Source organism: Pistacia vera, unplaced genomic scaffold, assembly GCF_008641045.1.
Source record: "Pistacia vera cultivar Batoury unplaced genomic scaffold, PisVer_v2 Contig155, whole genome shotgun sequence".
NCBI lineage: Eukaryota > Viridiplantae > Streptophyta > Magnoliopsida > Sapindales > Anacardiaceae > Pistacia > Pistacia vera.
Window position 1 is genome coordinate 1,705,755 of NW_022195630.1, and position 25,530 is coordinate 1,731,284.

Here is a 25,530-nt window from a genome sequence, read left to right on the forward strand (position 1 = left end):
TTCAATGTCTCATTATTTTATTATATTTTATAGTGATTATATATATTTTTTAATTAATATAAATACAAAATGTCATTAAATATAACATATAAAAATATTTTTATAATAATTATTAATAATAAATCAAAATTATCATAATTTATAAATATTAAATATTAAATATTAAAAAAAAAATTCGTAGGTCAGACCACAAAGCACACAAGCCAGCCCATGTGCTAGGCCACGAGAGGCTATATAGTAGGTCGTGCCGTGGACATTTAGATTTGGCAGGCCAACATGGCACGACAAGACATGAATTTTTGTGGGCCTTAGCACGGCACAACAAGCCTTGAATTTTTAGACACGGCATGACCCACCACCAGCTCTAAGTAAAACGCACTATTTTGACACTATCACATTCTAATCCATAAACTTTCATTTTTAACAATTTACCCCTCTTAACTAATTTTAACAGAATAAACTGAAATTGAAAATCTTGCACTTCTATTCAACATTTCCCTTCAAACTGAACTCTCTTGTGACTTGAAACACACCAGTAAATCAACATAGATGTTGACTTATTAGAGCCAACTTGATTCATGAAAGTGAGATTTACTAATATCTTGTGAGTTTGTCAATCCATTTCCCTGGTCATTGGCCAGCTGTTTCCCTGTTTTATGACAAAAATTACGAAATGCCTATAAATTCATTTCAATTCTCTTCCAATGCTTAAGCACCAGATCTTCATTAACAAATCCAGTTACATAATTATGGGGTTATCTTTATGTTTCTTCTCATTGATACGCTTACTTCTTTGGCTTTCATTATTTCATTTTACAATTGTTCACTTTACTTCTTTTTGTGCAGGCATTGCGTCATGATGATGAGCGTTCTTCCGTTTTTGCAGTTCAAGCAAAGCCTAGTTATCGATAGGTCGACTTCTTTTGATCCTTCTGCTTATCCCAAGGTTTCATCCTAGAAGGCCGAAGACTGCTGCTTAGGGGACAACGTCACCTATAGTGAGGTTCCTGGTCATTTAATCGGGCTTAATCTCATAAGTAGCTGCTTCTATGTATCTATCAACTCCAGTAGCAGTCTCTTCCACCTTGTCCATCTGGAATGGCTTAGCCTGGCTGATAATGACTTCTATGGCACCACAGTCCCATCCGAAATTATGAACTTTTCCAAGTTATCGTTTTTGAACCTGTCGAGTTCAGGCTTTCTGGTCATATACCGTCAGAGTTCTGTACTCTTCATATATCAAAATGAGAGAACTGATCTTGTACCCGTGAGTTACGGTTACTCGTTGCGAACTGATCTCAAATCTCCTCACAGCTATTATTTTCTCGAGCAGCAAATTGAAGCAGAGATTCAACATCCATTGCAAATTTAAGCGGGCTTAGTTTTCTTGTTTTTTCGAACAATAATCTCAAGGCCCCATCCCGCCATTCATGGAAAAACAAACAGCACTGGAATCATTGGATCTTCTTAATAACAAGTTCTCAGGATAGATACCTCAGCAACTACAAGATCTCACATTCCTTTCGCACTTCAATGTCTCAAATAACCATCTCACAAGACCCATACCAAAGGAAAGCAAATTTGATACGTTCGTGAATGATTCATTTGATGGGAACCCTGGATTTTGTGGAAAGCAGATAGCAAAAAAAATTCAAAATTTTAACCCCTCAAAGAAAGGAGAAGATCTTGCAGGCTCCAAGTTTCCATTCGAATTTGGGTAGAAATTAGTTCTTATAGGGCATGCAAGTGGGCTAAATAATTACGGAGTGGCTTTGAGCATGCTTATTCTGTAAGAACAAAGGTATCGTTTATGAAGATTTTCGAGAGGAAACCCATCAAAGTCAGGAGAAACAGTGTTCACAGAAACATAATATAATTAGCTTCGTTTCTTTCTCTTCAGAGTTAATTAGTAAAATGCAGCTTTAAGCATCATGTAATTGGCTTAGCATTTTGGTTTTGAAAATATATTGATTTTGAGTTGATGAAGTTATAAATTTGACTTATCAGAATCCTGAAGCTTTATTTACACCAAATGGGAAAGTCTCACTTTCATATGTTATAAAACCAAACAGAACAAAAATATTAGGAATAATGAATGGTAAAATTCTAAACCAAATTGCATGTTGATCAAATCCTCTATTGGATCAATCTGACACAATCCTTGGAGAGGCGTGCACAAATATTTAGATCAAACAAGCCATTTAAATCAACCTCTAAATGCCAAAATTTCTGCAACAATATTTATACAATCAACTAATTGAACTACTTAAGTCTGTGTTTTAGTAACCAAAATTTTAATACACATGGAGAGCAAACACAGCAATATTGCTGCCACTATAGAAACTCCAATTGGCAACATTGGTTTTTTCACTTGAACTTGGTGCAAGAACAGGAGGAGCACCAGTAGGACTAGACCCGAATCGAACTCAGTATCATCTGGAGTGGAGCCATTGGCCACGGGAGGTAGCGGTGGATCAACGATATCTGCTATATTCAGGGATGGGCTTGGGCCTTGTTGGCGGCTGTACTGGTTCAGGTATTATACTAAGCATATCCCCAGTGCAATTGGAAAATTGTATAGGCAGATCAGCATTGAGGTCAGAACATGGGCTTCCTGCAATTCTTAAAAGTGTAGTGAACTAAATATTTTTTTCTTGGGTTGCATGTAATCATCATTTTATTCAAAAGTTTTACACTTACTCAGATATTTGGAGGCAGGTAGCAGGAAACTCTGTTACAATCCCTCTACACCCATTCCTCCTATATAAGTTGCGAGTTCTATGACAGGATCTGCGAAGTAATCGAACGCAAGTGAAATGAACTCGTTTTTGAAAACTGAGACATATACTGAGATATTTGCACCATGCATTTCCTTTCAAACATTCGTAAAAGTTACAATAAAACCGTCTCTGACTGTAATGAGACTAGGTCTCAGGACAATAACTACATCAGCATACTTCTTGGTTTCCTCCACCGAATCTTTGGAGCATCGCTTACTTCGTTCTGAGGTGCAAGACTCTCTTATAGCACGGACACCAGAAAACTTGGACAACACGGACTGTCATCAGATGAGATCAATACTAGCTGAGTGGATTGCTTGTCAAATGTAGCATTACTTAAGGCTTTGGTGACAACATCTACTATGCCAAGACCCTTCTTGAAGCTAGATAAGCAGCATTCTGAGCAAGGAGGTTATATTAGAGAAGTGCTAATTAATAAGTGAGAATTTGTTAAGAAAAGTGAATGGTTACCTCTATGTTGATCTGAACTCCAGTAACTGCCTTGGTCTTTGCCAGCTCCAGGAATTCATCAATGGTCACAAATTTTCCTTGGTTCTTAGCTTGAGGGTTTCTTTGGAAGGTATCAGTTTCAGTTGCAAAAGGGCTTTCCATTTCAGCTGAAGCAGTAAAAGTTTGACAAGTGAGGATGCTAGCTGAAGATTAGCAGGCAAACAAAAAGGGGAAATATTCAAAAAAAAAAAAAAATTAGCTTCAATGATTGAATCTCGCTCCACGTTAGATCGAACGAAAGATTCCCTTGTTTTGTTGAATTGCAGGAATACTGGTGACTCGAGACATGAAAGAGGTCATCACGGTTGTTTTTCCCATGAGGTCTGGTGAATCCAAGCAGAAGGCAACTCCATCTTTTGACATTTGAACTGAGCAGTCGATTATGTCAGTTCCGTCATCGATCGCTTGCTGATATGCCAAATCGTACTGCCAGGATAAACCCCACTTGCCCCATTGTGAGATATGATCAAAGGTTTCCCTGGAAAGCATAGAATTTTACATTAACATTACAGTGCACTTATTCATCTTGTGCATCTAAAATTTGTGTATAAGATTAGGATCTTACCTCTGACAGGTTTGGTAACATTGTTTAGTGCAAAGCATGCTGCATCAAAGAAAATAGTTGGAGTGTAATTCAGAGAAATTCTCAAGCACAACATGTCAGATAACTGTTAGACAAAATCTCTGGCCAAATTTCTTGAAGAATTGCAAACCTATGCTTTCTGATGCTGTAGGAGGAAAATCTGTGATAAATCCGTCACAGCAAACTGCGAGTTATCAATAATTTCAAGTACTCATTTGATGGATCATAGCTGTAATTGTAGCTTAGTTGAACATCATTTTCAAAACCAGAAGCATATACTTCTAGTCCTTCTTTATGAGTATCAGTCACAAGAGTAGTTGCAGGATCCAGATATCCTGTTTTATTATTAATGGGAAATATGTAATTTTTCGGGACACAATGCCGGAAGCAAAAGATTTGATTGCGGTAAGATTCTTCAAGATTTCACTGTATGTTTGATTGGTTGTTGGTTCAACTTCATTCGGGTTGAGGAACACGAAAACGTGCTTGTCCTTGCCTTGTTCACCTTCCCACCAATGGCCTTCAGAAAACCAATCTCAGGAGATGATAAGTAATTTATGCCTCCAACTCTGACAGACTTCTGAAGATAGCCTTCCACATGAGGTTGTGTTGAGAATAGAATGTGTCATATGTTAGGGCCAAAAATCGTCTTGGGCTTACGGGGCCAATAACGAAATAACATGTCACGGCCCAAGGCCTCAACCCAATCCCGATTGAGCCCACGCTTAAAATCACCTTGCGACCTACCCACTCTATGAGTTGGGCTATCCTATAAGTTAAGCTAAACTGGGTTTCAGCCCATTGCCTGCAACAGTATAAATAGGAAATCAGAATCTCATTCTATTTCCTCTTCTACTAAGATTTCAAATCTACTCAAACTATTACTTGATCTGATAAGGTCAAAAAATCATATCTTTTTAATAGGGATTATCTCCCAAAATAGGACTTAGTGTCTACTAAGATTCTAACTCTTATTTAAACTATTAAACTTGATCTGATAATGTCAAGAAATCATATCTCTTTCATGATAGGGATTATCTCCCAATAGGACTTAGTGTCCTACTAAGTTCCAACTCTTATTTAAACTATTAACTTGATCTGATAGGTCAAGAAATCATATCTCTTTCATGATAGGGATTATCTCCCAAAATAGGGCTTGTGTCCTACTAAGATTCCAACTCTTATTTAAACTATTAAACTTAATCTGATAAGGTTAAGAAATCATATCTCTTTTATGATAGGGATTATCTCCCAAAAGAGGATTCAATGTCCTACTAGGATTCCAACCCTTAGGTTCACATAAAAATAGAGGCTTGCCCTCTCATTAGGCATGCAATCTCTCACAATCAATCTACACCACTCAAAACCATCTATTTGCTCCTAAGTTCTTACTCCCAAGAATCCGACGCCTCCACCTAGTCCTAGCCTCCGACAAGACTCCTGGTAATTCTTCTTCTCCTTAATTCTTATTAAATCTCTTTCAGCCTTGCTGACTTGAGCGTCGGAGTGCCTACGGCAAACACCACCTCGGTGTTTTCCGGAAGCTTCACGCTTGCCCTTTCATGTGTGCAGGTCTAACGGATTGTCAGTGACCTCAACCTCATGGGATCACACCCTATTTTCATGATGGTAGATTTTTTGCATCTACATCATACTACAAAAGGGAGCAATTAGCAGAAGAGAAGGAAAAAAAAAAAAAATTACTTATCTGAAACAAGAGGTTAAAGAGGAAAGAAGAGAGAAAATACCTGAACATTTAACCAAAACTGAGGAGGTTTAGTTCCCACTACATCTTCAACAGTAGATATTGGAAATTCTCCATCAAATACACATTCTGAGTCACTGCAAGATAAACACATAGTAAATCAAAGAATACCGATCAGAACCAAATCAATACATCAACGTGGCATCGGTCCCAGACCTGCCCACATGTATTGCACCATAGCTATCAGATTTGCTTTTGGTACGGCTATGTCTATGTTACATTTTTACTACAAGAATGTGTTTCTTATACGATGGGTCTCGTATACTACATCAATTAATTCTAAAAAACAAAACTTCAGTAAAATTTCTTATATCGGAAACTGTTTTGTCTTTTAGTCTAATAAACAAGAGCTGGAATTAAAAAAGCCAAAACAAAAAGCCAGACATCTGCAACTGAATTTTTTTTTGAAAACTACATATATAGACTTACATGATACATTGTTGAAAAGCTGATCAGCTCTATAATCCAAAGCAAACCACCCTTTAATATCCTGTCCATTAACCTTGTAAGTTGTCTTTCCATTGGCGTAAATCATGCCAATATTTGTTGAATTATCAAGCTGGATATCTGCCATGCAAATTCCAACACCATCCTTTGTCAATTGCAGATTGCACAACATAGCTACGCTAGACAGACTCATCGGAGGCTTCACCAAGCTATTCGCAGCACTACTCGATTCCGGAAGAACCCCCGAGAACCCTCCTCGAGCTACCACCAGAGGCTCAGCTCCTGCGAACAGATTCAGGAACCAAAATTTTGTTAATTCAATTTGTTTTCAAAACAAAATTGTATTGATTTTAGTTCCAAAACCAAGTACCATTTAGAGTCTGCCATTCTTTGCAGGCTCAGCAGCTTTCTGCCTCAGGGTTTCTCTTCCTAAATTTTACATTGACAGCTTTTGTATTGATCAACAAGAAAATGAAAGACAAACACCTTATCATCATCTTCAAATCCTGTTACAAATTAGAGTAAACGAGCCGCGAGAGTTAACTCGTATTCACGAGAGTTCAATAGTGTAGCAAACAAAGAAAGAAAGAAAACAGTTATGTTCTTATTTCTGGATTTCTCTTGTGTGTATTTTGTTTATGTTGTGAGGACAAGTTTTATATTTTATATAACCGACTCATGTTTTGGACATTGTCAAAACCAGTTATGTTCTTATTTCTGGATTTCAAGTGTGTTCTATTTCCATGTATTTTACTCTGTGTTTCCGGACTTTTTTTTAAGTTGCTAATGACATATTGTTTTCAGATTTCCAATTACGTGTCTACTTTATATATTTTTCTTATGGGAATAAATATTATTGATATGTGGGTTTTATTCAAAGAAAAACAGAAAACCGTTGGGCTTCAAGAAAACAGAAAGTGCTTGCACTGAGTTCCACTGAAGCTGAGAATCGAGCCTTGTCTCAAGCATCAATTGAATTAGTGTGGATAAGAAATTTGTTTCTGGAGTTAAAGATATTCAGCAAATTTGTTCCCGTCTTGTGGTGTGCAATCTCATTGCTGCTTCTTTGGCATCTAATCCAGTATTTAATGTCAGAACCAAGAAAATTGAGATTGATGTACAGTATGTCAGAGAGCTAGTAACCAGCAAGAAACTAGCAGTTCAGTATGTAGGTACTGTATATCAAACTGTTGATATTTTAACCAAACCTCTTGCTGCAGCCAGGTTTTGTACACGTCGTAGCAAGTTAAATCTTATCTCAGCGTCTAATTTGAGGGGCGATGTTGTTGCAAGCTGAAACTTACTGCGTTAGTTCAGCTTGTGGGGAGATGTTGCAAAGATTACAAAAAAAGAATTAAAAGGTAGAATAAGCTGCTGCTGGTGTGTATGAAAAACAAAGGAGCAGATGGAATTCTGATCTTTGAAATTCAGTTTATAGGTTGTTAAACGGTTTCCGTCACCGTTAGTTGAGATTAGTCTTACGAGTTACGAGTGTTAACGGATGCTGGATGGTGTTGAAAAACTTAACTGAAACACAGCGTTTTGCGAGTTCAAGTAAATACGCTGCGTTCCATTAAAAAAACCACAACCAAGAACGTTGAAGAACAGCAAATCAAAAGCAGGGGTTTTAAGCTTAAAAACCAGAAAAGTGCAGACTGAAAAATTGAAGAAGGGAGCAGGTTCTGTGTGTTGCATGGCGGTCAAAAGCACGTCTAATAATTACAAAGTTTTAAGGAAGTATTTAGTTAAACTTTTGCGACACAAATTCTTAATCTTTAGTTCCATACAATTTAAGGGATTGACACTAAAAATAATTCTATCTAATGTACATTGAATAATTAAACAAAGTAATTTCTGTTGAATATTTACATTAAAAAATATTTTTATCCATCCTAAACTAAACTCTTCTAAAATAAAGATATTTAGATACAAGATTAAACTGAGAACTACTGCAATAAAATTAACAAATGATAAAGCAAGTTGTTTGTCTAATGAGACATACTTTTCAGCAGTCGATTGTATTGTATTGCAATCATACTAAGGTGGTTTACTATCAGTACTGCAATATTTCACTCGTATTAACGTGATATAATATCATTAATCGATTATATTAAAAAATATTATATACAAAGATTATCTAAAACTGATTGTATTGAAACAGGATGCAAAAAAGATTTTTTCGCTAAACTCATAAAGAAACAAGAACGAAGGGTCCGATGACACTATAAATAAATACCTTCAAAACCATTCACCAGGTTTTGTAACCTCCAAACTCAGTTGTTTGAGAATAAGCTTTGTTCTCAAAGGGTCACTCTCCCTTCCCTTTGATTTCAGTGAAGTTTTTTTGTATTGTTGCCAAATTGAATTCTTAGCAGACTAAGCTTGGAAAGAGTTTCAATTTCTGTGGTATTCTAAATTAAAATCCAATCTATTTAAACATATGGATGAAATATTTCAAGACTTGAAGATCAGTCAGGAGGGTTCTTTTTGGATTCTCAATTTGAGCCAAATTTGCATTTGTTTTGTAGCACTAGCAGTGTGATATGGGATTAGATCCAAAAGTATAAGTCAATTGTATTGAGTAGTTTGGACAAAATTTAAATTGAGATGGCAACGTTCAAGAAAATGTTATACTTAAAAATGTTATCAATGAGTATATAAACCTGAGAGAGACTTCAAATTTGCAGAGTCCCTCTCAACATCAGTATTCAATGTATTCAAAGCAAAAAAATTCATCCTTGAGTATTTATTCCCCATGAAAATGGATTCATGCAAACATCTTATACAAGATAGAGCATAAAAGTGATTATGGTTCTGGTGGGGTCAACCCAATGAGCCAAATTTGGGACCAGCTGCTACTGGCCTAGGCCTATGCCACCAAGAGTGGGATGTGATCACTGCTCTGTAAAACACATGGCTCAACTAAATAAGAGAAATCCAGTCCATGGCATCAATGGTTGAGCAGATTGTGAGCAGTTTCTTGTGTTGGGCCTGAAACTCTTGGGGTCTTTTTCTTTTTGACCTTTTTGGGAGAGGAGCTCAGCTCCTCAGTCCTTATTTAGGCCATAACAACTCAGGTATTGTTGGGGCTATCTTTGATTGTGTGTCTATCTATTTTCTTTATTGGGGTTACACTGTTCTCTACCTCGGATGCCATCTGCGTTATCTTTGGTGTATTGCTTTTTTGGGTAATGTTGATGCTTGATTTTGGCACCAACGAATTGTCACGTGCGTAACGCTGATTAGACAATAAACACACATGATAGTAAATGTAGAGAACGAAATAAATGCAAAGAAAGCTTTTAAAGTGGTTCGGATGCTAAGGTAGCAAGTCCTACGTCCACTGATTTGTATTGATATTGGTGTGGGTCAGGTTGCAACAGCGGACTGACTTACAGAAAAGTTATGAAAAGTAAATGTGTTTACAGGAGAGAGAGAGAGAGAGTTTCTCAATGTAAAAATGGCCGAATCCCCTTAATGAAGGGGTCTTCTTCATTTTATATCAAACTGAAGCGTGTAATCATCATTAAATCCATGGGTTGGTGTGATTGTCAGGATATAATCCGACTTTATGTCCCATCACCCTCTTCCCAAGCTGACTTCGCACGGTTTATTGCAGGGAAATGGATGCGTGGGAGCTCCATATCGCTTGGCAGGCCTGACGTGTGCTTGTTTCTCTGACGGGAGCAGGTCACTCTTCATCACGTGACTTTCCCACGTTAGCCCTTAATTACCCGGGCATAACAAAAGCCCCCTAGTTTGGAAGGTTTGAGGGTCGAACCTTGGAAACTAAGTCATGCCGCGATTGGAGGTTTTGGTTGTTTCGACCTGAATGGAAGGAGCTCGGAACACGACCTTCGGCGAACACGACCTCTCATAATTTTCACCCAAACGACCTGACAATCGTCATTTTAACGACCTGGATTCGTCGGGTGCTCTTTTACGTGCCTTAGAGAGATTCAATGAACCTGCATCCACGCTGTCAGGAGCTCTGCACGCACCGCAGTGTCTGCCAGAGGCATTAAATGCGCTGTGCTGACCCGGCGTCGTTTTGACAGCTTTAACTGCACGACGCATTTGAAACGACGACCCCTATCACGTCATTTAATGCGACGTGGGGCGCATTAAATGCGGGGAGAGAGAGAGAAGCCCGTCGTTTCGGTTCCGAGAGGTAGTGACCGTCGATTCGCGGTCCATATAAAAACTCACATTTTTCATATGAGGTCACGAAAACCCCTTTTGCTTCGAGTGGCAAGCTTTTGCAAACCAGAAATTATTCTTTTCCGATCGGCGCTTATCAGGCAACTGGAACGAGTTTCGGCCTCAGTTACGCATCCCAGAAAGTAAGATTCTCTTCTTTCTCTTTGCATCCCAGAAAGTAAGATTCTCTTCTCTCTCTCTCTTTTTTTTTTTGCATTCGTTTGGTTGGTGGGCGACGGTGTTGGGTCTCCTGGTGTTCCGCCAGAGACGCGCCACTGTTGTCGGCCTCAAGCCGTGGTTGGCGGCTCGAGTTACTATTAGGGTTTTAGGAATTTGTCCCCTGCCGCCGCACGGGAGAAAATATGAGGGCCTAAATGATCGTGTCTGTCGGTGTTGCAGACTCCGGAATGGAACCGTCAACATTCAGACTCGAGGAAGGAGCCAGCTCGTCCTCGCGGGAAGTTCCCGAGGACCCATCCCTTGACGTCTTCTCGGTTCTCACCCGAGAAGAGTTCAATAGGATTAAGAAACAGTTTAATGTCCAAGCAGAGGTGTTCGTCGACCACTCCCGGTCGTCACGGCATCCCGCTGACGGCCTTGCTGCGATCTTCGAGGAGATCTTCAAGGGTGGAGGGATGATTCCCTTCCATCCTTTCATCAGGTCTGTCCTGGATCACTTCGAGATCGTACCGATGCAGCTCACACCAAACGCGTATGTCATCGCCGTTGCGATGTACATCACGTGCTGCGAAAGCGGTTTGGGCGAGCCAACGGCGGTGGAGCTTGGCGTCGCCTATTACCTTAAAAAGAGTAGGGACAAGGATTCATATTACTTGTCCCGGCGACCTACCATCGCCGAGGGGATACATAGCTATCCCATCAACGCGGGGGCTTACGAGACGAAATTCTTCTTTTTCTACTATGACGGCCACTGCCGCTTCCAGTCACCAAGTAAGTTCTTCCTCGTTAAGTGTATAACCTGTTCGCATGCTTTATGATAACGATCTGTACTCTTTTGCAGTTAACAGGACGACCAGCCAAGACTTACTTGACGACCCAGACAGGCTCGTATCTTTTGGAGTACTAGACGAGGAAAGCCGGGACGCGAGGAAGCTCGTGACAACCGCGAACTTGCAGAAGTACGGTTTTATCAATAGCAAAGCGTCTTTAGAGCCCCCAGAAGGTAAGTTACATTGATTTCCTTTCTGGTCGCGGAGTAGCTTCGCGTACTAACGCACTTTGCATGCAGAAACTATGCCCGCAAAGGAGTCCGAGCAGCCTCGCCGAACACCGTTCGTCTTCCCTCGATCGAGGAGGGAGAGAGCGGTCGAAGCTGCTCGTCCCATCCCTGCGCAACCGGTGCGAACTGCCGCACCTTCACAGCCCCCTGTGCATGAAGCGACCAGGGCAGAACAGATCGCCCAGGCACCACCGGCGAGCACAAGGCGTAAGGCTCCGGCCCAAAGGTCGAAGAAGAGGAAACAAGTTCAGGCCGAAGAGTCTGAGACCGAATCCGAGGAGGAGCCCTTGAGGTCGCGAAGGGACTCAAGGAGGTTGGGCAAGGAACCTGCTAGTGAGACGACCACCACCGACAAGGTGGCGGACATACCAGTACTGGACTCGCTGGGGGGCCTGCCCGAGTACCTGCAGCCGATAGTCTATTCTCTGCTTGAGTGTGGACTATCGGAGTCTTACGATGAGTTTGCTGATACGGGCGACGACCTGCTGACCACGTCGTTCCAGCATCAAAGCAAGGTAAACAAGCTGCTTTTAAAATTTTGTTCTTGGTTCATTTCTAACCATCTCTTGCTCGCAGGCTCTACTTGCAATGAGGATGTCTATGGAGAGGACTCCGTTGGGAGCCGCGAAGGGGTCCAGCGACCTGAAGGAGGAGGTCGCGAAGCTGAAGCAGAGCTTGGAGTCCGTCGAAGCGGAAAGAACACAGGCGTTCGAAGCGGCGAACAGGTATCTAAACCAAAAGGACGCTACTTTACAAACAATGGACTTCCAAAAGACGGAGCTCGATCGACGTGCAGAGGAAGTTAAAGAACTTCAAAGGACAACCGCCAAGCTCTCTAAGGAGGTCGGAGAAAAGGACCAGGAGATCCGGGCGACCTTCGCACGGGCTCAGCGAGCTGAACAAGAGAGGGAGGCCTCCGAACAGGAAAGGCAAGCTCTTGAGGCCGAACTCCAGGAGAGTCGGGAGAGAATCGCCTCTCTGACTGAAGAGATGCGGATCCAGTCAGAAGAAGTGGAGGATAAGGCCGCAGACTGGGCAATCGGGTCTATTTACTCCCTGCGAGCAAAGAACCCAGATCTGGACATGTCCGACCTCCCGGTGGGTTGGCAAGAGGCCCTGCGGATTCTGGCGGAAGAAGACGATCAAGCAGCAGCTGCCTCCCGACGATCCGACCAGGCAGGGAGTTCTGGTCCTGCTTCGAAGGATACCCCCGACCAGCCATAATGTAACGAGTCTGGACCCCATTGAGATTGGGTCTTAACTTCTGTTTGTACATAAATAAAACTACATTTTGCTTTTAATTGCTGTTCGCCTTTTCATATATATGTCCAATTTACAATTGTGATTTACATAGGCAATTACATGCGAATCCTTGCATGCGAACAGAACAAATGCGAATTGTTTCGAGCGAACAAAGTAATACTTGACATTAAAGAAATTAACAAAAACTGAGAGCTGAGTTCGGGATTACTGATAGTGTGGCCGGAGGTGCTCGGCATTCCAAGCTCGGGGTATTTTGGAGCCGTTCAATCTTTTGAGATGGTAAGTCCCCGGTCTGATCACCTTGTCGACCCGGTACGGACCTTCCCAGTTAGGTCTTAGTACCCCCGCACTTGGCTCTCTGGTCCCGAGGAGAACTTCCTTTAGTACAAGGTCTCCGACCTGGAAGTCTCTTCGCTTGACCTTTAAGTCGAAGCACCTCTTTGCACGTTGCTGGTAGGCTGCTATCCTTAGCGAAGCCTTGTTGCGGTGCTCTTCGACCATATCCAAACTTGCTCATAAGCGCTTCGTTTCGACCTCATTGTACAAGTCCCTCCGAAAAGAACCAGTTCCGACCTCTATAGGGATCATCGCTTCGCAGCCATAGGTTAGCGAAAAAGAGGTTTCCGAGGTGGAGGTTTTTGGAGTTGTCCTATACGCCCACGACTTCGGGGAGATCGTCAGCCCAATTTCCTTTGGCTGCCCCGAGCTTGGCCTTTAGAGTGTGCTTGATGGTCTTGTTGACTGCTTCAACTTGGTCATTCGCTTGCGGTCTAGCGGCTGAGGCAAATTTTTTATGGATGCCCAACTCGTCGCAGAACTGCTTGAACTCCTCATTATCGAATTGCTTTCCATTATCCGAGATGAGGGTGTGAGGAATTCCGTAGCGGCACACTATGTTCTTGAAAACGAAGTCTTTCAGCTTTCTGGTTGTGATCGCGGCTAGCGGTTTGGCTTCAATCCATTTTGTGAAATAGTCTATCGCGACTACGGCATACTTGACCCCTTCCTTTCCAACTGGCATGGGGCCGATAAGGTCGATCCCCCACATGAAAAATGGCCAGGGGCTAGACATAGTAATCAGCTCATGAGATAGGGCTCGCGGAATGTTCGCGAACCGCTGGTACTTGTCACATTTTTTGACAATTGTGCGCATCTTCTTGGATCCGGGGCTAATAGTATCCCTGACGAACAACCTTGTTTGCAAGAGATCGAGCAGCTGCGTGGTTACCACAGATCCCTTCATGAATTTCCCTCATGTAGTTTGCTTCTTCACTGGTTACACATCGGAGGAGAGGAGCACTGAATCCTCTCCTGTATAGCTGATCCCCGATGAGTGTGAAACGAGCAGACCTTACTATCAGGACCCTTGCCTCGACCTTGTCGCTTAGCAAGGTCCCATCCTTGAGGTACTGGACAATGGGAGTCATCCAGGAATCCAGTTGAGCCACATTCACGGCCTGTTCGGTCGAGCTGATAGTTGGAGCATCGACGAAACGAACAGGAATATTATTAGGAGCCTCAGAATCCAACGATGAGGCTATCTTTGCCAAGGCGTCCGCTATAGAATTGCTCTCTCTGGGGATCTGAGCGATTTCAAAGTGCTTAAACGACCCCAGAGAGGTCTTAGCCTCTTTAAGGTAGCGGACCATGTTCTCTTCCTTGGCTTGGTATTCCCCTAGGATTTGGTTGACGACCAGCATAGAGTCGCTGTAAATGCTGATCGCGGTTGCACCCATTTCTTTGGCAAGTCGCAACCCGGCGAGCAAGGCTTCGTACTCGGCCTCATTGTTGGTCTCTTTAAACTCAAACCGGAGAATACCATGAATTCGAGCCCCCTCAGGGCTTACAAGGAGAAGACCAGCACCGGCTCTTTTCCTGTTTGATGACCCGTCGACGTAGAGGTTCCAGGTCGACAGGTTCTGAATACTTTCTTGCCCGACTTCGCTAGGCTGTTGCTCGCTTGGGAGATAGGAAAATTCCGAGATGAAGTCTACAACAGCCTGCCCTTTGATGGTCGACCTAGGCTTATACTTTAGGTCGAACTGGCTTAATTCCATGGCCCATTTGAGCAGTTTACCCGAGGCCTCTGGTTTCTGGAGGACCTGTCTGAGGGGGTAATTTTTCATTAAATTGATCGTATGGGCATGGAAGTAAGGTCGCAGCTTTCTGGACGCGACCAGCAGAGCAAAAGCTAGTCGCTCCATTTCTGGATACCGCATCTCGGCACTGACCACTGAGCCTTTTCCTCTTCCCGTATTAAAGCTGCACTGACTGCGAACTGAGACACGGACATGTAGATGAGCAGGATTTCCTGTGGAAGAGGCTTAGAGAGGAGAGGTGGCTTCCCAAGATGTTCTTTTATACTCTGGAATGCCTGCTCGCATTCGGGAGTCCACTCGAATTTCTTATTGGCCTTTAGGACGTTAAAGAATGGTAAACAGCGGTCTGTTAGCCTTGATATGAAGCGACTAAGTGCCGCTATCCGCCCGTTCACTCATGACCTGCTTTTTGCTGGTCGGGCTCTCCATATCGAGCAGAGCTTGAATCTTTTCGGGGTTTATTTCTATGCCTCGCTGATTGACCATATATCCCAGGAACTTTCCTGACGATACCTCGAATGAACATTTGAGAGGGTTCAGCTTCATTCTGTAGAGTCGGAGTATGTCAAACATCTCAGCGAGATGCACAATATGTTCTGAGGCGACCTGGGATTTGACCAGCATGTCGTCCACATAGACCTCCATTGTCCCCCCGATCTGGTCGGAGAACATTCGGTTGACCAACCTCTGATAGGTCGCACCCGCATTTTTGAGGCTGAAGGGCATGACTTTGTAACAGTACAGCCCTCGGTTTGTAATGAAGGTCGTATGCTCCTCATCTGGCCTATACATCGGGATTTGATTGTATCCCGAGTATGCATCCATGAAGCTTAACAGCTCGTTCCCCGAGGTGGTATCAACGAGCTGATCGATTCTTGGCAGGGGGAAGCTGTCTTTCGGGCAAGCTTTGTTGAGGTCGCTGAAGTCTACGCAAGTCCGCCACTTGCCATTTGGCTTCTTTACCAGGACCGGGTTGGCAACCCAGGTCGGGTAGAGAGCCTATTTCGGAGAAGGTTCACTTCTGATTTTAGTGCGGCGTACCGCTCCGGATCCATCGCCCTTCTTTTTTGGCTAACTGGCTTGGCTTCACTGCTGACGTTCAATGAATGGCAAATAATGTCCGGGCTGATCCCGACCATGTCTGCATGCGACCAGGCGAACACGTCAATGTTCTCCTTCAAGAAGCTTACCAGCTCGGAAGCGAGCTGAGGGTTGAGACAGCTCCCGATCTTTAGCACTCGGCTCGGCTCTTTTGGATCAATCGAAACTTCGGACAGATCTTCAACCGGGCCGCTCGGGGGGATTTCCTGAATTCGTGGATCTATGTTATCATCCGTCGGACCAGGTTGTGGCTCGATCCGGCTGATAGCCATAGCCTGGCGGGGCACACATCGCGAAATGCCCTTTCCCTTGTCGGCCATTTGGACCGCTTTTACATAACATTCGCGAGATGCGCTTTGCGATCTGCTTACCTCCCCTATCCCCGATGGAGTGGGGAACTTCATCTTGAGATGATAAATGGAAGTGACTGCCCTGAAGGTTCTCAGCAAAGGTCGCCCTAAGATTCCATTGAAGGCCGATGGGCAGTCCACGACCAAAAATTCGGTAACCTTAGTCACCTCGTCGTAGTCGCCGAGCGTGATTGGTAGCTGGATCGTTCCTTTGGGGATCAGGTGATCCCCTGTAAAACCGTACAAAGGCATCAAGACTGGCTTCAGGTCGGCCTCGACTAGGTTCATTCTATCGAAAGCGGACTTGAACAAGATGTTCACAGCGCTTCCGTTGTCTACAAGCATTCTGCAGACATTATGACACCCTATCAGGGGCGTGATCACTAAAGCATCCTCATGAGGATGGTGCAAGCGAGATGCCTCTTTCTCGCAGAAGGTGATTGGTTCCTCCTTTCTGGCTTTTTGAGGTCGCTGTGAAGTGTTCATTATCCTGATCGGGTCATGGTGCGCTTCTCGGGCATACCTTTCCTGCGCTCCTCGCGTGTTTCCTGCGAGGTGCGGACCTCCGAAAATTATATTTACACTGCTATACCCGCTGCGATCACGACGCTTTTTCTTTCGCTCCCCTTGGTTTTCTTTTGGGGAGTCATCAATGTACTCCTTGAAGTGCCCCTTCTTGATAAGCTCTTCGATAGCCTGCTTTAGAGCTCGGCACTCATCAGTGAGATGCCCATTATCCCGATGGTAACGGCAGTATTTTTTGCTGTTTCTGGCCGTAGTAGGGGTTTTCATGGGTTCGGGCTCACCGAGCAGGCTGGCCTCCTCGAATTTATCGAGGATTACAGATATGGACACATTCAGCGGAGTGTATTGAGTCCCGTTGCGGACGCGACGAGGAACAAGAGCATAGGATTTTTTCTGCTCGTAGCGGGGTTTCTTCCCTTTTTGCTGATCGTCAATGTCTCCTTTGCGATCAGCTCGCCTGTTATCTTCCCAACCAGGCATACTGCTGGAGGTGCCGTGATCGCGATGGCGGAGTGCCGCCAATGAATTCTCTATTCGGAGATACTTTTCTGCCAGGTTGTAGAATCTGGTGAGGGAAATACCGTCCTCAGCCTACAGTTCTTTCCACAGGTCGGTTTGCGGGTGAACTCCAGCTATTATAAGAGTTCGGATGGAATCTTTTGGAGCATGAGCCACCTTGTTGAGTTCCCTGTGGAAGCGATCAATGTAAGACTGCAGGGATTCATCTCTTTCTTGCCTTATGTTGCTGAGGTAGCTCAAAGGCATTGAAAATTTTCGATTGGCTTGGAAATGCCGCAGGAACGTTGTGCTCATCTGAGGCCACGAACTGATCGATCCTGCTGGGAGCGACCTTAACCACCGCTTGGCGTGAGAAGTCAGCGTCACGGCCAAACAACGGCATTTTGCAAGGTCCGAAACCTGGTGGAGCTCCATCAGGTCGTTGAACTCATATAAATGATCCTGCGGATCGTAGTTCCCATCAAACGGCCGCATATCTGGCATTCTGAACCCTGGTGGAAGTGGAGCAGCTAGCACTTCAGGAGAAAAAGGGGATGCAGAGGCGACCTGCACCTGTTCATTTTGCTGCTCCCTTAACCTGTCCAGAGCTCGCTGCAGCTCCTCAATTTGTGGTAACGGAGCCAATTGGGGGTTGGTTTCACCCGTGCGAGCCCGGCCTTCTCGGTTGCGGTTCAGGAAAGTCTGGAGGTCGGATTCCTCCTCGCCCTGGCTAACATTTTCGGCCGTACTTGACACACGTTGACTAAAGGCGTGTGAAGGCGATGGGTTGTGCGGGGCATTTTCACTACCCTCGCGGTGGTACGAACCGCCCCGCGAGGTGTGGGAGCCACCCGCATAACGATCGGGATCGTTCTGCTAGTGGTGATAAGAATCATTGCGCCCAGCATTTTCGCTTGAGTTTGCATGCGACGTGGCATGGGACAGCTCGGGATTCACTTTTTCACCTAGTCAGCTTTACCGACACCCTGCTCGGGGTGCCTTTTGTATTCGCTGGTCCTTGGGAGCCCGTAGGCTTACTTTTTGCCACTTGCTTACCTTTGCGCCTACGCGCTGCAGTGCTCGCGGCACGGGCTATCGCCCTTTGCCGCGCTTTCGCACGACCTGCAGACGTCTTTGGCGGTTGTACCGCCCCGGCTGTCGTAGAAGACATGCCTTGGTCCAAACGGTCCAGCCTCTGGTTGACCGTTTGGAGAGTATTGTCGAACCTCTCCAGGTAGCTTCTGATGGCAGGGTCAAGTTGCGGAGCTGCCGGGATATCCCCAGCAGCATTTTGCGAAACTGGAGGTATGTTGGAAGGGGTGTCCCTCTGGGCTAGGGGGACTCCTTCAGCACGTTGGTTGACCTGCTCCGATTGAGATTGACGGGCCATTTGTAGCTGTAGGACCAGTGGGTCGAAGATTCTCTTGATGAAGGTTTGACACTAAATCGGCCTTCCTTCTAGCGCCAAACTGTTGATGCTTGATTTTGGCACTAACGAATTGTCACGTGCGTAACGCTGATTAGACAATAAACACACGTGATAGTAAATGTAGAGAACGAAATAAATGCAAAGAAAGCTTTTAAAGTGGTTCGGCTGCTAAGGTAGCAAGTCCTACGTCCACTGATTTGTATTAATATTGGTGTGGGTCAGGTCGCAACAGCGGACTGACTTACAGAAAAGTTATGAAAAGTAAATGTGTTTACAGGAGAGAGAGAGAGAGAGTTTTCTCAATGTAAAAATGGCCGAATCCCCTTAATGAAGGGGTCTTCTTCATTTTATATCAAACTGAAGCGTGTAATCATCATTAAATCCATTGGTTGGTGTGATTGTCAGGATATAATCTGGCTTTATGTCCCATCACCCTCTTCCCAAGCTGATTTCGCACGGTTTATTGCAGGGAAATGGACGCATGGGAGCTCCATATCGCTTGGCAGGCCTGACGTGTGCTTGTTTCTCTGACGGGAACAGGTCACTCTTCATCACGTGACTTTCCCACGTCAGCCCTTAATTACCCGAGCATAACAGGTAAGAATATGCAGTGCCCTGGAGATTTGGTTTTGCGGGGAGAGCTTGTGAAGCAGAAAAAGTTTGATCTTATTATCATCAGCCATTGCATGAGAGATACTTTATGCTGTAGTTCTTATTGGTGGTTGCATTTGTCCTTTTCTGGCTGGTATTTTTTAAAAGGCTGCTTGGGGTTCATATTATGATGTCTTGCACTTCTTGTTGTGGTAGGGCTATCATGTATGTTTGCCGTGTTAAGTTCAAAGAAGAAAGACTTAAATAGGCAGTTCTTTTTTTTTTTTTTTTTGGTGGAATTTGGTACCATAAGAAGGCCGCTTCTGCTGGTTTTGTGGTGCTTTTTTGGCTGGAAAGTTCAGAGGAAAATTCTTTAACCAGTGTGTGAAGTCCCTGGGTTTATGTCATTTGAGCTGGAGAGTTTATTTAGCATTTCGTCATATGAATATGTAGTATAGTTAGTTGTAGGGCTTTTGTCTGGGCCTTCTTTTTCATAAGGCTTAGCTTGTACAGAATTGTTTTTCCTATGCTATGGCCTTTGTTTTTTTAGTTTGATTCTTGGGTTTGTCCAAGGCTCATTAGAGGAAAGGGCCTCCCTTCCTTCCCGGGTTGTATTTTTTCTTTTCTAATTATCGGGTTTAACCAAAACAAATACTCTCTTTATTCCAAATCTCTTAACTACATTTTTTATCTCTTCTCTTCTCTTGTTTCGTCTCATTTGCAAACAATCATTCTTCAAATGTTAGAGATGCCTTTGAGTCTAAAAGACTAAAACTCATACCTAAGAAGAATATATTCAAGACACCAATTGCTATAAAAAATTCTAAGACCGTAAAGAGTTTCAAGGATAATTGTTTTGATATCGATTTTATTATTAAAACTTATTGAAAAATTTTGGTCAGATATGATGATTGACCAATGGGAATTAGAAGAATAGGGAGTTGGGTATGAAACTGGATTGAACAAAAGACAAAAAAGGTGATATTTCTCTTGGGGGGGCTTTTGGTAGTTAGATATAAGTGTTATATAATCCTATTGAAACTTAAAGATAAAAGTGAGGCTTTTTTACTTTGTAAAATAAGTGCTCTAGCATTGAAAATTCTGTCTAATAAAAAACAAAACCAAATAATCACTTTAAATAAGTTTTGGTCTTTTATGTTGAGCTGGTCAATTAAAGGGGAAGGAGAAAATTCAAAGGACTTTAACTTTTCTTTTTTTTTAATTATTATTAATTAAAGGGGAAGGAGAAAGGACTTTTTTTAATTGCTTGTAGGGGTTAAGTACGCAATGCTTTGCTTTTACTTTTAGTTCACATCTCTTTTTTATTCTATTAGATTTTAATACATGTTTAAATTAAATCATGCATATTTTCTTATAGAGTGTGCTATTGACCTTTCACTTATTATCAAATATAACCCCATTTCTAAATAAACTCCATTTTTTAATTTAAATAATAATTTAAGTTGTAAATATCCTTGATACTTTCAGCTAAAGGTTTACCAATGTAAAATTGATGGTTAATATGTATAACCACCATTTGAAATTAATATTTTTATAAATCTTTCACAAATACAACATACGATGAACAAACAAACAAGAAAAAAGTATTTGAAACAAAATTAATTCTTTGATCTAGGCTTTTTTTCATATTTGATGTATTTATTTTTTAAAACGGAATTTGAAAATTGAAATGAAAAAAGTTGTCTCAAGTAATTAATAAATAATTATTTCATCATCAACATTATTATGTAATGCATGGTCCATAGATTATATTTCCAAGTTAACTACTCATGCTGACTTGGGCGAGGCCACATGATTCACGAAACTTTCAAGAGTCTTAGGCCCTACTTTCACTTTAACCTTTATCTTCTTCTCTTTTTCATTTAACCTTCAATATATAGATTTTATATATTGTAAACAAAATAATGCTACGTGTCAATATCATTTCTTTTGTGGAACAAATGTAAACGTTCACACGTGGTGAAAAATATAAACAATATCACCAATGATCCCCGTTTATAAGTTTTGGTGTGCCAATCTCAGTCGTTAAGCAGTCAATGAAAGGAGAAGGAGAAAGGACTTTGCTTGACGTTTCACTGAATATTTAAGACAATGTCACTATCATGCTGACTTTGAGGGCCACCACAGTCCACTTGACTCAAGTTTCACAAGTCTCTGGCCCTTTCTATACTCAATACGTATTCGCAGCGGGGCTGTTTGTACAACAGTATTTGCAACCCGCTTATAAATTCAACTCCATTCTCCTACAATGGTTAAGCACCATATCTACATTATCTGATTTATTTACTTACATACATTATGGGTTTATCCTTGTGTTTCTTCTCATTTATATGCTTACTTCTTTGGCTCTCATTATTTCATCTTACACTCCTTCCTCATTTTACTTCTTCTGTGAAGCCACACTGCCATGATGATGAGCGTTCTTCATTGTTACAGTTCAAGGAAAGCCTAATTATCAATAAGTTCGCTTCTTCCGATCCTTCTGCTTATCCCAAGCTTGCATCCTGGAAGGCTAATGATGATTGCTGCTCATGGGACGGCGTCACTTGCAATAAGGTTACTGGTCATTTGATTGGGCTTGACCTCACCAATAGTTGCCTTTACGGTTCTATCAACTCTAGCAGTAGTCTCTTTCACCTTGTCCATCTCGAATGGCTTATCCTTGGTGATAATGACTTCAATGGCTCAAAAATCCCGTCTGAAATCAAGAACCTTTCCAGGTTGTCATGTCTTGACCTATATAATTCTAGTTTTTCTGGTCAAATACCATGGGAGGTCCTAGAGCTCTCAAATTTGGAGACTCTTGACTTAACATTTAATTTTAACTTGAAGATCCAAAAGCCAAGTCTAAGAAGCCTAGTTGAGAAGTTAACTCACCTCAAAGTCCTATATCTTGGTCATGTCAATATTTCTTCTCCGATACCTGATATCTTGACAAATTTATCTTCATTGACTGCCTTATCTCTCAAAGGGTGCCAATTGCAAGGTAAATTCCCTACAAAGATATTTCAATTACCCAACCTTCGCATTCTCAGCATGCGGTTCAATCCAAATCTCTCGGGCTCCTTGCCAGAATTTGAAAAGAATAGCCCCCTTGAAGAATTGAGAGTTGAGCAAACGAGATTTTCAGGTGAGATTCCATATTCAATAGGAAATCTTAATTCCTTACAAATCCTGGATATGAGTAATTGCAGTTTTTGGGGATCAATTCCGCCTTCACTTGGTAATCTTACCAAGATCACTCTTCTTTACTTAAATCGGAATGAATTTTCAGGTAAGTTACCAGCTACCATTGGAAATCTTGCTTCTCTAGAAGAACTGAACCTTTCTTATAACAATTTTTCAAGCCAAGATTTTCGTTCATTGTCATGGATGGCCAAGTGTAGTAAACTTACTTTTTTAGAGCTTTCACAAATCAACCTTTACGGTGAAATTCCCTATTGGCTCATGAGCCTAACACAGGTTACCTATTTATCTGTGAGCCACAACGAATTAAATGGTACAATCCCTTCTCAAATTAGAAACCTAACGAAACTTAAACATCTTGCACTTGACTCAAATCAATTACAAGGCCCATTTCCTAGCGCTCTTTATGACCTCGAGACCCTTCAAGAGCTTAACCTTGGTTCAAATAATCTAAGTGGTATAGTGGATATGAACATGCTTTTTTATCAACTCCAAAATTTAGAATCTTTATCTCTCTCTTCAAGCCATTTACAATTGCTCACTGAAATCGACAGTCATACTAAAGTTCCAAAATTTAGGATTCTTGAATTGGGGTCATGCAACCTTACTGAGTTCTCAAACTTCTTGCAGAACCAAGATCAATTGACGGAGTTACACCTTTCCTCAAATAAGATAGCTGGCCGTATACCTGGATGGTTTTTGAAATTGAGCTCATTGCAAACCTTGGACGTTTCCAACAACCTTTTGACGGGCTTTGATTGAAATCCTGTTTTCTTTTCTTGTTCTTCCCGAGTCTATTTAGGCTTAAAGGGCAAATAAGCTACAAGAACATGCAATTCCCAATTCTATTAGTTGTATTTGTCACATCGCCAAGATGGTAGGCTATTATGATGTGTATATATGTAATTGAGTTATTTCCTCCCTTGAGTTAGCTTTTGAGAGTAAGTTATTACCCAAGCTCACTTTATCGTAGTATTATTGGAAAAACTGGAATTTATTGATCTTGGAAAAACTGGAATTTATTGATCCTAGAAATAACCTAATCAGTGATGCTTTATTGTATTGGTTGGAAACTCTTCCAAAATAAAAACTTCTTATCTTACAGTCAAAGTCAAAATATTAAATTTTTACGATGCAAATTCTTAATCTTTAATTCCATACAATTTAATGGATTGACACTAATAAAAAAATTATATCCAATGTCTATTTAGTACATTTAATAATTAAACAAAGTAATTTGCGTTAAAAATTTACGTTAAAAAATAGTTTTATCTATCCTAAATTAAACTCTCCTAAAATAAAGAGATTTAGATACAAGATAAAGCAAGTTGTTTGTTTAATGAGACATATTTGCAGTGATCGGTTGTATTCAATGTATTGTAACAAGTTCTACTCATACTAGTGTGATTTATTCTCAGTATTGCACTATTTCACTCACGTAATATACTCTCATTAGTTAATTATATTAAAACAATATAATACAAAGATTATCTAAAACCGATTGTATTGAAACAGGATGCCGCTAAACTCATATTGAAACAAGAACGAAGGTCCGATGACACTATAAATAAATACCTCCAAAACCATACACTATAAATAAGAATAAGGCTTCGCTCTCAAAAGGGTCACTCTCCCTTCCCTTTGATTATCAGTGAAGCCAGTGATAAAATTTGAAGGAGAGATTCCAGCATCCACTTCAAAATGAGACGGCTTCGTTTACTTTCTTTTTCTTTTTTTCTTTTCTTTCTTCTTTTTAAAGGACTTATTTGTTTACCTTTGATATTCCATCTATAAAATTTGTCAAAACTTGTGATTTTATGCATATGTAGTATCAGCTTAGCTTAAAAACAAAAGGTTTGGTGGTCCGCTCTTGTGTTGGCTTCATCGAGACTAGCTCGGTTGTTCTTAGGGATTGCAAATTTCATTAACTGGATGAAGAACTGCATTGAATACAGGCGGGATGGCTAGTTATTAACAACACACTGTTTTTTGATACTATTACATGAACTTTTATTTTTAACAATAATCCCTCTGAACTAATTTTAAAAGAATAAACTGAAATTGAAAATCCTGGACTTCTGTTCAACATTTCCCTTCAAACTGAACTCTCTGGTAACTTGAAACACACCAGTAAATCAACATAGATGCTGACTTGTTATAGCCGGCTGTTTCCCTGTTTTATGACAAGAATTACCGAACGCCTATAAATTCATTTCAATTCTCCTCCAATGCTTAAGCACCAGATCTTCATTAATGAATCTAGTTACATAATTATGGGGTTATCCTTATGTTTCTTCTCATTGGTACGTTTACTTCTTTGACTCTCATTATTTCATTTTACAGTAGTTGTTCACTTTACTTCTCTTGTGCAGGCAATCTATCATGATGATGAGTGTTTTTCCTTGTTACAGTTCAAGGAAAGCCTAGTTATCGATAGGACGGCTTCTTCTGATCCTTCTGCTTATCCCAAGATTTCATCCTGGAAGGCAGAGGACTGCTGCTTATGGGACGGTGTCACCTGCAATGAGGTTACTGGTCATTTGATCACACTTAATCTCACTAATAGCTGCCTTTATGGTTCTATAAACTCTAGCAGCAGTCTCTTCCACGTTGTCAATCTGGAATGGCTTAGCCTGGCTGATAATTACTTCAATGGCTCCAAAATCCCATCCAAAATCATGAACCTTTCCAAGTTATTATCATATTTGAACCTATCGAATTCAGGCTTTTTTGATCAAATACCATTAGAGTTCTTAGAGCTCTCAAATTAGAAACCTAACACAATTGGATCTTCTTGCACTTGGGTCAAATCAATTGCAAGGACCATTTCCTAGCGCTTTCTATGACCTCGAGAATCTTCATGTGCTTGACCTTGCTTCAAATAATCTGAATAGCACAGTGGATATGGACATGCTTCTTTCTAAACTCAAAAATTTAAGAAC

At 41.7% G+C, this 25,530-nt stretch overlaps 1 protein-coding gene and 1 pseudogene across 1 annotated transcript; one reads left to right on the top strand and one right to left on the bottom strand.

Moving 5' to 3' along the window:
* Positions 1–1,015: 1,015 nt before the first annotated feature.
* Positions 1,016–10,162, bottom strand: LOC116124732 (annotated as a pseudogene).
* Positions 10,163–21,700: 11,538 nt separating this feature from the next.
* On the top strand, positions 21,701–23,350 carry LOC116124733 (receptor-like protein 6). The gene has a single exon (XM_031410465.1). The coding sequence runs from the start codon at positions 21,701–21,703 to the stop codon at positions 23,348–23,350; it is 1,650 nt and encodes a 549-aa protein (XP_031266325.1).
* Positions 23,351–25,530: the final 2,180 nt, after the last annotated feature.

Excerpts from the sequence above, each read along its gene's own strand:
- LOC116124733 (XM_031410465.1), top strand. The coding sequence starts at position 21,701 with ATGGGTTTATCCTTGTGTTTCTTCTCATTTATATGCTTACTTCTTTGG.